The sequence below is a fragment of the Lepidochelys kempii genome, chromosome 1 (assembly GCF_965140285.1).
Source record: "Lepidochelys kempii isolate rLepKem1 chromosome 1, rLepKem1.hap1, whole genome shotgun sequence".
In the NCBI taxonomy this organism is placed as follows: Eukaryota; Metazoa; Chordata; order Testudines; family Cheloniidae; genus Lepidochelys; species Lepidochelys kempii.
Genome location: NC_136380.1, coordinates 337,989,414 through 338,003,550, shown reverse-complemented (window position 1 = coordinate 338,003,550; position 14,137 = coordinate 337,989,414). Strand labels below are relative to the sequence as shown.

Sequence of the window (14,137 nt, the reverse complement as noted above, 5' to 3'; positions counted from 1 at the left end):
GTCAGACCCCAAGTGAATTGACCAAGGGTCGTGGTGGAGTCTCCATTACTGGCAATTTTTATATCAAGCGGAATTTCTTCTAAAAGATCTACTCTGGGTATTATTTTGGGGAAGTTCTCTGGTCTGTGTGGTACAGGAGGTCAGACTAGATTATCACAATGGTCCCTTCTGGCCTTGGAATCTGATCAACGCAACACAATGAGTCAGAGGACGATTTGTCATCAGAATTCGGGAGCTCCTAGTTCCCAGCCCTGTGCATGTGCCTCGAGCGTAGACCCTGCTGCCTCTAAGACAGGGCACGTTTTGGTAGTTTGAATAGGTATGTTTACTGCTTTCAATATATTATTAATTATTATTATTATTATTTGTATTCCAGTAGCTTCTAGAGGGCCCAACCACGATCAGTGCCTCACTGAGCCAGAGACCATCCCTGGTCTGAGGAACTTACAGTCAGGACAGACATCACAGTCAAAGGTGGGGGAAGAAAGGAGTTTAATATAAACCAAAGTGATGGTTTATAAATGTCATGTTATGTCTATGATTTTTCTGAGGACGGCTAGGGGGTTCGTTTATTTTTATTTATTCATTCTCTGCATTAAATATCTTCTAGGCGAGGAGTGCGGACAGGAGGGAAGGCAGGAAGGGATAAGCTGAAAGGAAAGACAAAGGAAGTGAGAGGGACATTGAGGGGAAAGAGAGAAGGAAGGAGAGGATCACAGAGAGCAAGAGGAGTGAGACTGGTTTAGTGACTGTCAGCGATAGGGCTGGAGCAGAGAGGGAAGAAAATCCAGAGTAAAAAGCCACATTTTCATGGGCCAGTGACATCACCTGTGGTCCAGATGTGTGATTCTGGATGGCTCTTTGATGCATTTTTTTCTTGCTTTTCACAAGCAAAACACAATGTAAACGCGGCAATGATTCATGCTGTATCCTGTGGCCTGGCTGCCATCTCTAGTCTCCTGGCCTAAAGCAGGCATTTCATCCAAGTCCACGTGGAGCTGGGACTGACATTGCACAGTACACTCCTCACGCCACACCACGGTATGATTCATGGCTGCAGGATGTTGGGGAATGATTGAAAGTGACCACAAACAGCCACTATCTCCCAGCTCTGACTAACAAATAGGATATCCTCCTTAGCGATGGCCAGAGACCCGCTCCTGGCTTTTCAGTGTCCATCTGGAATTATTCAGAACAGGATGCACACAGATATCCTGCAGAGCGACTGCTCTTCATTAGTCACTTTGCTCATCTGCCGTTCCATAGACTGGCCTAGTTGCTGATTACCAATGAAAACACTCAGTGTAGAGTAGTAGGAAATTCACCTCTACGGATGTAGCGGAAGTGAGGGGTGAATTGCCATGCTGGGAAGGAAAAATCTATCTGCAGGACTAAGACATTTTTGAAATATAAGCAGGCATATTTACAGGAAACCTACAGTTGCAGAAGTGACTGTGTCTATGCCATGCCGTGGGGGAAGGGGATGGATTATTTTAACACTTACATGTGCAGAGATAAAGCAAAAGTATGGCTCTTCTCTACAAAGAAATCCTACAAGCTCTCCTCTGCTCACCAACCTCCTATTGAAATGAATGGGACTTCTACAGGCAGAGGGGACTGCAAAATAAGGCCCCCACAGATGCATGGTAGCCCACTGACAGGGAGACATGGTCAGAGCAGTGCAAACCTTCACTAGAAACCCCAGAATCATTCCACGCTCAGCTGGGTTTGTGTTAAATTGCAAACCGTTGAGTTAAACCAGTGATAGGCCCAAATCAAAATGCTTGATTTGAAAGTCAGGGGACTTGTCTGATCTCATTTACATGGCTGTATCTCTGTTGACTTCAATACTTCAGTGCATTTACTCCTGCTTTAAACCACAATGAGATCAGAACCAGACCTCACATCTCTACCATCGACAAAACTAACACTTCATATCCAAACAGCCCTAAACGTTAGGTTCCAAATCCAGGTCAGACCCTAGCCCAAACTTTAGGGTATTCTGATTCAGCACAACGCTCTGAAGAGAGAGGTTCGAGCCCTGAACTCGGCTCTGCTCACTTGTTGGTCCAGGATTTTGGTTGAGGCCTTTCTCTGCTCAAAAGACGGGCCAAGGTTCATGGGAGAGATTCTAAAGGTGCATTACAGTTTGCAGCAAAGACACATAAGGAGAGAGGTAGCATGATGTAGTGGATGGGGCACTGGCTAGGGAGTCAGGAGACCTGGGTTCTATTCCTGGCTCTGCTGCTGACTTGCCCTCAGTTTTGCCACTCATCCTTTGTCCGTCCTGTTTATTGTGACTGTCAGCTCTTCAGGGCAGGGAACGTCTCTCACAACGTCTTTAGATGGCACCTAGCACAATGGCGCCCCATTTCAGTTGGGACTTTTACGTGTTGCTATAATAAATAATAATAATTTGTGGTTTCATGTGTCATCTACACAAAACAAGGGGACACTTGGCAGTTTCAATCTGAGCTCCTCACCGTGGTTTTTGGTTTGTTCCTTTAGGGGAAGACATGAAGAAACTCCACGAAAAAGAGGAGAGAAAAACAGGGAGCGGGAAAGAGGGCCCAGCAGTGAAAAAGGGAAACATTTTCTATTTTCCCGTGGTGATTCATGATAACTCCATGTATTTATAGTCTGGAAATTTACAGTGGCCTCTTAATCACTCAACTCTCATTCTCTCGAGATCCATAAATGGTAGCCCTCTGCTACAAACAATAACACACCATTGTTATGATCATGTATTAATAATCGTCAGCACAAAGGGAGGAAATGCAAACGTTTGGAGGGAGCCTGGGGAATGTGCTAGCTGTTCACCAGGATCTGGAATGCGGTGCATCCATGACCGTTACACTCTCCACTTCTGGTCTGCTCACATTAAGCAACGTTTAGGGGCTTGATCAGTTTGACTCTAAGGAGAGATGAACCCAGCAAAGTTTCTGTGTTTATCAGAAAGTTGAGTAAACCCAAACTTCAGCTCTCGTTAATGAATTGGCTCTCTGGTCACAGGGTTCTTGTGGGCAAGAAGGAAGCAACCAGGGGTCTGATCCAGAGCCTGCTGAGGTCAGTGGTGTCTTCCACTCACTACATTGGGTTTTGGATGCAGCCTCAAGCTGCCTCCTCTTCCCTGCAGAGAAGAATGAGCTCCTGCAGCATGGTGCTTGTACAGGACCTAGCACAATGGGGCCAGAGTCCATGACTAGGTGCTACAGTAATACAAATAATTCTCATGGGTCAGCCATAAGCAGCCAACCTGCTCCTCCTCCTCAGGCGGCAGTTATAGCTTCCCAGTGTGCACATGGGATCAGTGTTGCGTTCTTAGGAACCCTGGGCTAGATCACTCTTGGGGACTGTAGCAGGGTGGCTGCCCTACTCCTGCAGAACAGGGGTTAAAAGCAGCCCTGGAGAAAAGGAGTGAAAAGCAGCTGAGGGAGTGGCTGACCGCAGGTGTGGCCATCTCACTTAGGGCCCAGCTGGCCCTGATAAGAGGGCAGGGGGCCAGGAGCTGTCAGAATCCCTTTCTAGCTCTGGAGTGGGAAGGGCTAGCTGTCTGGGAGCAAGGTACCTGAAGCAGAGCAGTGGTGGGGAAGGGCAAAGGGAGCTAGGGAACTCCCGCCTGGTAAACCCCCAGGCTGCAGGCCTTGGTGAAGGCCTACAAAAGGTCCTGGGGCTGCAGAGAGGCAGCCCAGGGATAGGCAAAGGCAGCAGGTCCTACCCCCTTGCCAATTATGAGTGGCCATTACAGACTGCTGTTTGCCCCAGTGAGCAGGGGCTAGATGACGACTGGCAGTAGCCACTGAGGCAAGGTGGGCTTAGAGGGTTGGGGGTTCCCCTGGAAGGGGAGACCCAGAGTGTGGGGGTACTGCTGGGGCAGAGCCCTGAGGTAAAGGGGCACCGGGGTCCATGAGGGACATGGGACCTAAGGCAGGTGAGACACCAGCCAGAAGGAGGTGCTCCGGAGCTGAAAAAGAGCTAATTCCCAAGATGACCAGTAGGAGGCGCCACACCGGTGAGTCGTCGCTTCACTACAGGGACCCAAGTTCCTCTAAAGTGCTCCTCCTTCCTACAGATCCCCTTTGTGTGTCCCCTCTTTCATTAGCTAAGACATCACAGCTGCAGCCACCAGACAGTAGCAAGCTCCAGAGCCCTCTGTTAAATCTGAGACAGTCCTGCAAATGTCCTTGACCATAGGTTTGGTGGACCCCAAAATCTGGCTCTGAGTATGGGTCTCTAACAGTGCAGCTGGAAGCTGACGTTCCACCTTGTCACACCAGGAGCACAGCATAAACCAGAGCAATTTCACATACTCCTGGGTTTTAGGTGTGCAGACACAACTGCAGCTGGATCCATCTGAACCACCTGCCCAGCTCCAGGTCAGTTAACTCCACATGCTCTCCGTCAATGTGGCAAGCCTGCTGGACATGTAAACCCAGCACTCTGAACTTATCCAGGTTGGCTGGGTTTTAAGCAGGGAGCAAAAAATAACGGGCAAAGATCTGCTGTCAGTGGGGTTGCTCTGGGTTACACTGGTGTAATCGAGATCAGGATTTGACCTAAAGACGTTTAGGAGCCGGATTTTCTCCTGACTTCCGCCTGTGACCATCAGGGCTAACCCAGTGAAGTCAACAGAGTCAGACTGGTGTGAGCACAGAATCCGGCACTCTGAATTCCTTGGTATGCAGGGGGTTGAAAGTCAACGTACTAACACAGACGCCGCATTGGCGGCAAATAGCTTTTGAGGATGGGAATGCTGCCAGCAAGGCTGGGATCTCTGGAGGGGCTCTTGATGTTATTTGCTTTCAGCAGTGGGAGAGCCAAACTCACAAAGAACGCCAACAACCCAACACCACACCAGAAACTGCACCACCACTGCAATTCCCTGAACAGATACTTGGCACAAACAGTGGATTGTGTGCTGCCTCCTGAGGGACAGGAGAAACAGAAAGGTGTCTCTGTTCACGGGCTAGGAAGAGAATTCCAAAACAACTTGCTCTCGACTGCAGCCAGCTTAAAGCGTAACTCTTATTGCCTGTTTTTGAGGAATTTCAAGTTAGCCACAAAGGACGTTCTGCAGCACAGTTGATGTACAGAGTCAGTATGGATTTGGTTTTGTAGCCAGTGGTTCTCAGAGGGTACATTTCTCTCTGTAATTATGAAAAGATCCTTCTCCCATGTCACGTTTCCATTCTTGTGGATTTTAATGAGTCTAAGTGATGTCTTCTACACTTCACTTAAATGACCCATCATTGTGATAATAATGCTTTACACTTCCGGTGGCTTTTCACCCGAGGAGTTTGCAGCCCTTCACAAACCATGAGTCCTCACACTGATCCTAGGAGGTACGTGATCACTGTTGTACAGATGGTAAAGTTGAGGCACAGCGTGGTTAAGAGATTTACCCAGTTATGGAAGAAGCCATCTCGCAGGCAGGAAGTGTTGGAACCAGGAATAGACCCATAGGCGGTTAGGGCTAGAGCGGGCTCAACCCTCCAAAATCTATTTTTGAGCCACCCTGCTACCCATGTGCATGCCCAGATCAGCTGGGGAAGCCCCATGTCTAGTGGGGCCAGAGGCAGGGTAGGGTGTCATGGGGTGTGGGTCCTGGTCGCTCGCTGGATTCCTGGAAGGTGGAACTAGATTCCTCAGTCCCCAGGGGGTGATGGCTCCTGACTGGTGCCTCCCAGGAAGGTTTGATGAGACGGGGCGAGAGTCCCAGGCATGGGGAAGGGATCCTGAGGTGACTGGTGGGGAGAGTCCCAGACCAAAGGAGAGGGATACTGAGGAGATGAGGATGGGGAAGGGGAATTCCAGGAGATGGGGGGGGGAGGCCCTGAAGGGATGGGGGGGAAAGGGGCATCCCAGGCAGTGGCGCTGGAGCAATTTTTATAGTGGGGGTGCTGAAGGTGGAAACCATGTATTTGGTTGTTGTTACTACTTGTAGCCGGGGGTGCAGCCGTACCCCTAGTTTCAGCACCTCTGGTCCCAGGAGAAGGGGGAGATCCTGAGGGAAATGGGGGGGAAAGGAGTGTCCCAGGAGAAGGGAGGAGATCCTAAAGGGAATGGGGCGGGGGGAAGGAGTGTCCCAGGAGAAGGGGGGAAATCCTGACGGGAATGGGGGAAAGGAGTGTCTCAGGAAGAAGGGGGAGATCCTATGGGGATGTGCTAAAAGGAGAATCCTGAGGAGGGGGGAGATCCTCAAGGGATGGGGAGGGGATGCAGAGTCCCCAGGGACAGGGGGGAGATACTGAGGGGATGAGGAGAGGGGGAGTCCCAGGATAGGGGGCAGACCTTGAGTTGCTGGTGTGGGAGAAGGAGAGACCATGAGGTGATGTGGGGGGTGGGGGGGGAGGGTGAGAAGGGGAGTCCCAGAGAAAGGGTGAGATCTGTGGTTATGCGGAGGAGAAGGGGAGCCCAAGGATAGGGGGCAGACCCTGAGGTGATGGAGGGTAGAAGGGGAGTCCCGGGGGACGGTAGAGATCTTGAAGCCCTGTGTCTGTGTGGCAGGGCCAGGAAGGGGTCAGAGTGGGGCATCACAGGTGGAGGATTTTGCCTGACGGTGGATACATGCCTCAGATGACACTGTGGTGAGCTCCTCTGAATTGCCAAGCAGCGAGGGCCAATGGGCCGGAGCAGGGAGCTGCGGGGAGACTGCAGGGTGGGCTCTGCTGCCTGCAAAGAATATTTTCACCAGTCACCTATGAATAGACCTCGGGCTCCTGACTCCCAGTCCTCAGTGGTGCAATCCCTTTGACAGGGATCCCTGTTTGGCTTCTTCCATAACTACTGACGATTCCACTTTATAAAGAAGCCAAACTAAGGGGTGTCTAATCCCTCCTGCCACTCATGCTGCTACACTCCTATTTTGAGCCTGCTAGCTCGATCAGAGCTAGCACAGGTATGTCTACTTGAGCTGGAAATGACAGCTTCCAGTTCCCCTTAGCTCTGCAGCCTAATACACACTGAACATCTTGACAGAAGCATCTAAGCATTTTCCACAGGAAAAAACCTTATAAAACTTGGGGCTCTAGGCAGTTTCTAGGTGAACGGTACCTGGAAACTGGCTCATTGGGGAGCTGAGAGGCCAGATGAGCAGGGGGCACTAGCTGGAAGATGAAGAATGAATTTCAGCAGCTAAGAGACAAGGCAGATCAGTGCAGAATCTCTAGAGGAGATTCTGTCTTTCTACTACCAGGCGCCCTCTTCAATCCCCCAGCATGTGCTTCCCAAATGAGCCACAACGACTGATGGCCACCAACCCAGTCATGGGGAGGAGATGGCTGCATAGGCCGGAGGTCGTGAGAGACAGGCTGGGTAGCATCAGGGAGATGAGTGCGTGAGGGATTTGGAGGAGCAGGGTGTGGGGATAGGTCAGGTAGCAGCAGGGAGCTGAGAAGACTGGAGATGACATCCTGGGGAGAAAGAGGAAACTAGCAGTGAGGATAGGAACGGGGTCACATTGGAGCCTGGGTCTCTTGTTGGGTGTGGGGGTTTTGGGTGAGGGAGGAGGAGGAGATGAGAGACAGATATTACATACCCAGAGAGACCGAAGCTGAAAGGAAGAATCTTGTTACTGTCAGATTCATTTCTGAAGGGCCCATCTTTCACCTCACCTGGCAGCTCTTGCATAATACAAAGCTACATCTTCCTCTTTTCTCCAGCCGAGGGGCAGGAACCCATATTTCCCATGTAGTTACAAGGTAAAGGACTTACCGGATGACAAAAGACTGCCACTGCTTCCGCTGATAATTTTGCCTTTGCTTCCCATGTTGGCTAGTTTTGAAGTCTTCAGCGTTCCAGTTTCAGTCAGATCAATAGCGATTTCACTTAGGCTTCTCGCAGCATGAATCTTGGACTGGGAATAGACACAGAGCTGTGTTTTACACTCTGGCGTTGCTTTAAGAGTCACAGAAGCAAAGAATCATTTCACCGTGGCAGGAAACAGGCCCTCAAAAGCCAACTCAGCCAACTCACTTTCCCAAGAATGGAAGGAAACTGGCACTCGAATGTCCACGTTGTCTACTGCCCTTGTTGTGTTTAGAATCTGGGGGCAATTCTGCCATTGCTTCTTTGTTCGTTAATATCTCTCATTTGCCAGGGACTCCTTTCCCCTCTTCCCTGCCCTTAAATCAGAGAACCACATCCAGAAAATCTGAATGTTAAGAGCTACAGTAAGAAACCACCAAAAATGCCAACATAATTAGCACCCTTCTCGCTGGGTAGCCTCAGTGCAGAAGCCATCCAGTGCCCACTAAAGTCAACAGGACTCTTTCCATTGGCTACAGTCAGCTTTGTATCTGGGCCTGAATGAGCACAAAGATTTACTTAGGCCCCCGCACGGTCCCTTCATAATAAGGGCTGGGAACCCTGGTAGGAAAACGTGGCGCCCATGACGTATCTGTTAAGAACAGAGGACTTCACTCTGCAGGGCTGTATAAAGCTCTACAACAGAAAGCAATGCCAGGCTTCAGTCCTTTACTATGGCTGTGCAGACTGCAGGCTTGTCTTCACTGCAGCGGCTAGCTCTAGGGTCAGCAGCGCTAGAGCTTCGACCCACCCACACCCCGGATGGGCCAGCTAGCTCGAGTGGAAAGCACCACTTAGCTCAAGCTAGAGATATCTGCATGTGGACAGGAGCTGGGTTGGGGCCAACACTTGAAGTATTCCATGAGCGATGCTGCTGTGAAAACAAGCCCTAGATATTAGCAGTGTTTTGTATGTACATGACAATTTTAGTCAATTCTTGTGTCTGGATTACACACCTCATCTACTTTACAATAGGAATTGCCAGATTGTCAATGGTCAGTCTAGCCCCGTATCCTGTCTCTGATAGGGCCCAGCTCCAGATGCTTTAGAGCAGCGGTTCTCAAACTTTAGCAATCCGAGGACCCCCATTTTGATTTAAAATTTTTCACGGACCACCCCAAGCCGGCTTCTAATTTTCCCTGGGGGTGCTCAACCCCTACTCAGCCCCAGGCCTCGCTCCCACTCCACCCTTTCCCCCAAGGCCCCACACCCGCCCCACCTCTTCCTGCCCCATCACTGCCCTGCCTCTTTCTGCTCCCTGCCCTGAGCACACCCTGTCCCCGCTCCTCCCCCTCCTTCCCAGCACCTCCTGCACGCCGCGGAACGGCTGTTCCGCGGCGTGCAGGAGGTGCTGGGTGGGAGAGGGAGGAGTTGATCAGCAGGGCTGGTGGTCCTGGACATAACTCGTGGACTCCCTGGAGTACCCTTGTGGATCCCCCAGGGGTCTGTGGACCCCCGTTTGAGAACCTATGCTTTAGAGAAATGTGCAAGAAACCCTGTACTAGGCAGTTATGGAAGAATCAGCCCATGTGGAAAGTTTCTTCCCCCCCCCCCTTCAATTAATTAAGAACTGGCTTATGCAAGGCCAGATTAATCTTTTGTGGGCCCTGGTGCCTGGAGAGTGGCCCTGTCCCACGCTCCATCCTGAGGCCCTGCCCCTGTTTAGCTCTTCCCCCCCCCTCCCCCGCAAGGTCCTGCTTGCCACTCACATGGGAAGGAGGGGGCGGAGTAGAGTGAGCAGGAGGCTGGAGGAAGAAGGGGGTGGAGAGGAGTGAGTGGGGCCTCGGGGGGAAGAGGCCGAGCAGGGGCGGGGTCTCATGGGCAGGGTGCGGGGTGCAAGGCCATCGTCTGGGCGCCAGGGCTCCTTATGAGTGTGGGCACAGTACCATTGTAAACCCAGTATCCTGTACATTGTAAACCCTATTCTGTACATTGGTTATTAAATCCACTAAATAAACTAAAAAGCCAGGCTAAGCAAACAGAAATTCCTCCACCAAAAAGAACCCAATTGGATGTGATTTGAGCATGCTGGACATGGATCTGAGAGCTGACTGTCATTCAGCCTCTGCTATGGAAATTGGTTTTTCTTTCAGACTAGTTTTGAACCTAAAATGCTTTTAACAACTAAAACCCCCAGTTTTATAGAGGTCTCAGGGAAGGCTTCCCATCTGAACACTTTGTAAAATCCTGGATTCAGACAGCTGGGTGCCCAGGCCCAGCTCATAAGAACCTGAACCTCCACTGCTGTGTGGAGCTTCAATTAATGCAACCCTAAGGATATGCTGACCTTTGGTTAACCTGGAGTTTCTATTAACTCAGAGAACTGGTGTCACACTGTGCCGAACGATCCGGGATTTGCCAGTGGCCTGAAAATCTTCATTTCATGTTTAATTTTTGGGCCCAGTTGTGGAACCCGTCTCTCCATTGGTGGGCATTTACATTAGCAGTCCCATTTGATGCAGTAGGACTACTTGGGTAAGTAATTCCTCCCCCAGGCTAGGAGAGGTACTATAGCCTTAATGTTTTCAAGTGGCAAATGTTCACAATGTTTGGAAGTCTGATTTGGGCAGGCACCCAAAAACTAGGCTGCGTATGCCCATTGGAATGAAAACGGAATCCTAGAAATCTTGCAAGAAAACCTGGTTCTAGGAGATATCCAGCCTTACTTTGTGCTCTGAAAAAGTTCGGATAGTTTAGATAGGTTAAGGAAGGCAGAATGGTCTAGCACTGGGAAAGGAGAGTTCTATGCTCCATTCTTGGTTCTTACTAATTTGCCATGTGATCTTGGGCAAGTCACTTAACCTCTCTGCCTCAGTTTCCACATCTGTGGAATAATAAAGGGGATAAAATGGATCCCTACTTCACAGGGGGGTTTAGGCTTAATTTGTGACTATATGTAAACATAGTGCTTTGAGATCCTCAGATGGAAGGTGCTAGAGAAGTATTACTAGTCACACATCCTCTATTTATCTTAGGTAATTATGTGACATTCATTACTGTAATATCTGAGCACCTCACAATTTTTAACGTATTTATCCCCACAACACCCCTGTGAGATAGGGAACTGTTATTAACCCCATTTTACAGATGGGGACCTGAGGCACAGAGATTAAGGGCTGCATGCCGAGCCTCCTAGCCATTCAGCCTGCCTCTCCAATAGTACCTGCATCACCTCAGGTCAGAAACATTGGAGGAACAGTCTTTCAGCCTCTTGGCCTTGCTGTTTCTGGTCAAAACTGAGAAGTGCTGAGGCACGTGAACGGAACAATATTTTTAAAAGACATTCCCTTCACAACTTTTGAAGGTTCAATCTCAGTTCTAGCTGGTGGGTCAGGTTGCTTCATATTTTGTCTGAACTGACTATCCATAGAATCATAGGGTTAGAAGGGACCTCAGGAGATCATCTAGTCCAAAGCAGGACCAATCCCCAATTTTTGCCCCAGATGGCTCCCTCAAGGACTGAACTTACAACCCTGGGTTTAGCAGGCCAATGCTCAAACCACTGAGCTGTCCCTCCCCCACTTGCTGACCAGGAGCCTGCACATGACCTGCTTGATATTTGGCCATCTACTATCTATCTACTTGGCTAGTCTGATTTTCAGGGGTGACAAGTCTTTGAGCTATTCACACATTAGTGATTTCTTATCCTCATGCAGCATGTGCTGCATGTATTTGTATTACAACTTCAGGGAGACGCCCTGTGGTTCAACCCCACTGATCTCCAGGGTGTAAATCGGAGCAGAAATTGGGCCCATCTATCAGACTGCGCATTGGCTAACGTCCTTATAGAACAATGCTGAGCAGAGGTAGTAATACTAGATGGTATTACTACAGTCCCTTACTGGCATGCAGACCCTGCTAATTGCTGGAAACATGCCCTCCTTTGTGTGTGCGTGTGTAAAGTTAGTGCTGATAAAGATCCTGGCCAGAAGTTCCTGGAGCCTGAAGTCCGCTACTCATTCAGACAAAAGCAAGGAGAAGTACAACTAAGAACAGGCAGTGCAGGCTTCCCCAGTAAAAGCCTGACCCAAAACCCACTGAAGTCAGAGGAAAGACTCCTCTTAACTTTAACAGGCTTTGGATAGGACTCAGGTCCACAGTCTCACTAACGTACATAGAGGGAATACTTCTATAAAGGAGAAGGGTTTAGTTTCTACACTGCTTCTACCCTTGGCCTCTCAGTTGCCTTACAATGATGATGATTAACTTATGGGGTTTTTGTACGTTGGAGGGAACAGGACTCATATCAATTAACTCATTTCACAGAGGCCACTGAACAGCTAGTTATGCGGCCTGGGCTGGATTTGTATAGGCAGCTCAGCAGTTAAAGGCTAGACTATATCCCATTACCGCTCCCCTGGGCCATTCAGTCCCCAATTCTGAAAATTTTGAATGAATCATTGCACAGACCTGGTAAGTCTCATTTATTTGGAGGGAAACTTGCTCATTTGGGATTAATTTCAAAGCAGTTTTTAAGATCAGTGGTGCCATTCCAATGAGGTCAGATGGTCTACGGAACCTGCAGTCGCACAAGGGATGGATTGACACCATGGATCAGTTTGGCCTTTTCACTTGTGCTGAAGGATTTTGTGCTGTGTGTGTTTCAGCGGGACATTTAGACTCTCTCTCATCTTTTCTGACAATTTAACTCATTTAAGCTCCATGCAACTGGAGAGTCCTGCTGCATTCAAGAGCATCTGTGTTATCAGAAAGTCCCACAAAAACAAGTCTCTTGAGACCAATATGGCAAACGTTTGACTGACTTGGTGTAGTCACCAATGCATAGACATGGCTCTTTGCCTTGCTGACTTTGTCTGCTCTGTGCAGAAAAAAGGGGAACTGACAAGAATTTTGCACCATGAAGAGTTCATTCAGAGAGCTGGAAGTCTTGTAAATTTCCACATTCTGCTTGAATTCCAGAACAGAGCAGATAGAAACAGTAGCAGTAAGAGTTCAGGGTCTCCAGGGTCTGGCAAAATGCTCAATTGTGCATACGATTGTGAACAAAAGCTGTGGATCGGTTTTCCTGCAAGCGGGTCAAAACCAATGCATATTATTTATTTTGTTTTTTAAATCCAGTAGATTGGCTTTGCAAGCAGAGCTGTGCCAAATGTCACAGCAACATCTGAAAAGATGCAGGACTTGCTTGGTTTCAGGTTTTGTTATGAACTCAGAATTCAAGCCCGGTTTGTCAGAATGTATTGTGTCATACAGTGCTGCATCTAATCTCATCTCAATTGCTAGAACCAATCTGGGCCCAGTTTTGAGCAAGTTTCAGCAGGTTTATTGTCTTTTGTCAAAACCATGTGAAATGACAAGTTTTGTTGCAAAACCAGGGAATCCTGTATGTTTTGCTTTCAAGTTGGGATTAATCTAAAGGTGCAACTGAGGGCTTGTCTCCACTGCGAAGTTGTCGACAAAACTTTTCTTTCACGGGTACTTTAAAAAGGTCCCCCGCGAAAGACAAAATGTTTTGCCGACGCAAGTGGCAGTGTGGACGCGGCGCTCCTCCTAACGCCGCTCGCGGGGCTAGAAGTATTTTGTTGGCAAAAGGGCTGACAAAGTACTGAAAAAGAGCTTTGTCGCTAAAATCTGCATGGTGTAGACAAGCCCTCAGAGTGAAATTTTAAAGGGGTGCAAACCCAAGTGAACTGAAAAAATATTTGCACAAACCTCTAAGAACTGAAGCCATCAAGTATCTCACAGCTTCACTTTGGAGTGTCCATTGCTGGTTTTATAAAACAAACACATCTAGGAACAACACTTTGATCTGCTTGATTAGCCCTGCTGAGCTATTAAACTTACTTACATTTCATAGTGCTCTAATTTTCTGGCTCAGGGGTGGGAAAAATCACTCCCCTGAGCGCAGCAAGTCAGAGAGCTTTAAAGCGCTAGTGTAGACAGGCTCCCAGCGCTCGGAGCTAATCCCCTGGTGGAGGTGGATTACCAGGAGCGCTGGGAGAGCTCTTCCCTGTGCTTGCACGCGACCACACTCACACTTCAAAGCACTGCCCTGGGAGCATTCCCGCGGCAGCGCTTTGTAGTTTCCAGTGTAGACGTACCCTTAAATGAGCCCAGCTGAGACGTTTATCCATCAGTCTTGGCAATGTCCCTTAAAGATGGGGACAACAGACTAAAATCCCAACCCTTTCAGAGAAAGGGACAAAAATATTTGTGTGTATTAACATCAAAGCAATAGCATGACAGTGGGATTATTGCGACAAAGCATTCTGACAGGGTCACAAACATGACTGATTGACTGATGATGGCTGGTGGGTGGTGTTGCCTGTGGGCGTGAGAGAGAGATCAGATGCGCACTCACAATCTGAAA

General features: G+C 49.0%; 1 protein-coding gene across 13 annotated transcripts in view; it reads right to left on the bottom strand.

Annotated features, from left to right (window-relative positions):
• The window catches only part of FRMD4A (FERM domain containing 4A), a 563,503-nt gene that overhangs the window by 28,994 nt on the left and 520,372 nt on the right, over nucleotides 1-14,137 (bottom strand). For all 13 annotated transcript variants that reach the window (XM_073328715.2, XM_073328720.2, XM_078851170.1 and 10 more), the window contains one exon: nucleotides 7,714-7,855. In XM_073328715.2, the coding sequence (XP_073184816.1) occupies nucleotides 7,714-7,855 (142 nt within the window). The remainder of the gene's footprint in view (nucleotides 1-7,713; nucleotides 7,856-14,137) is intronic.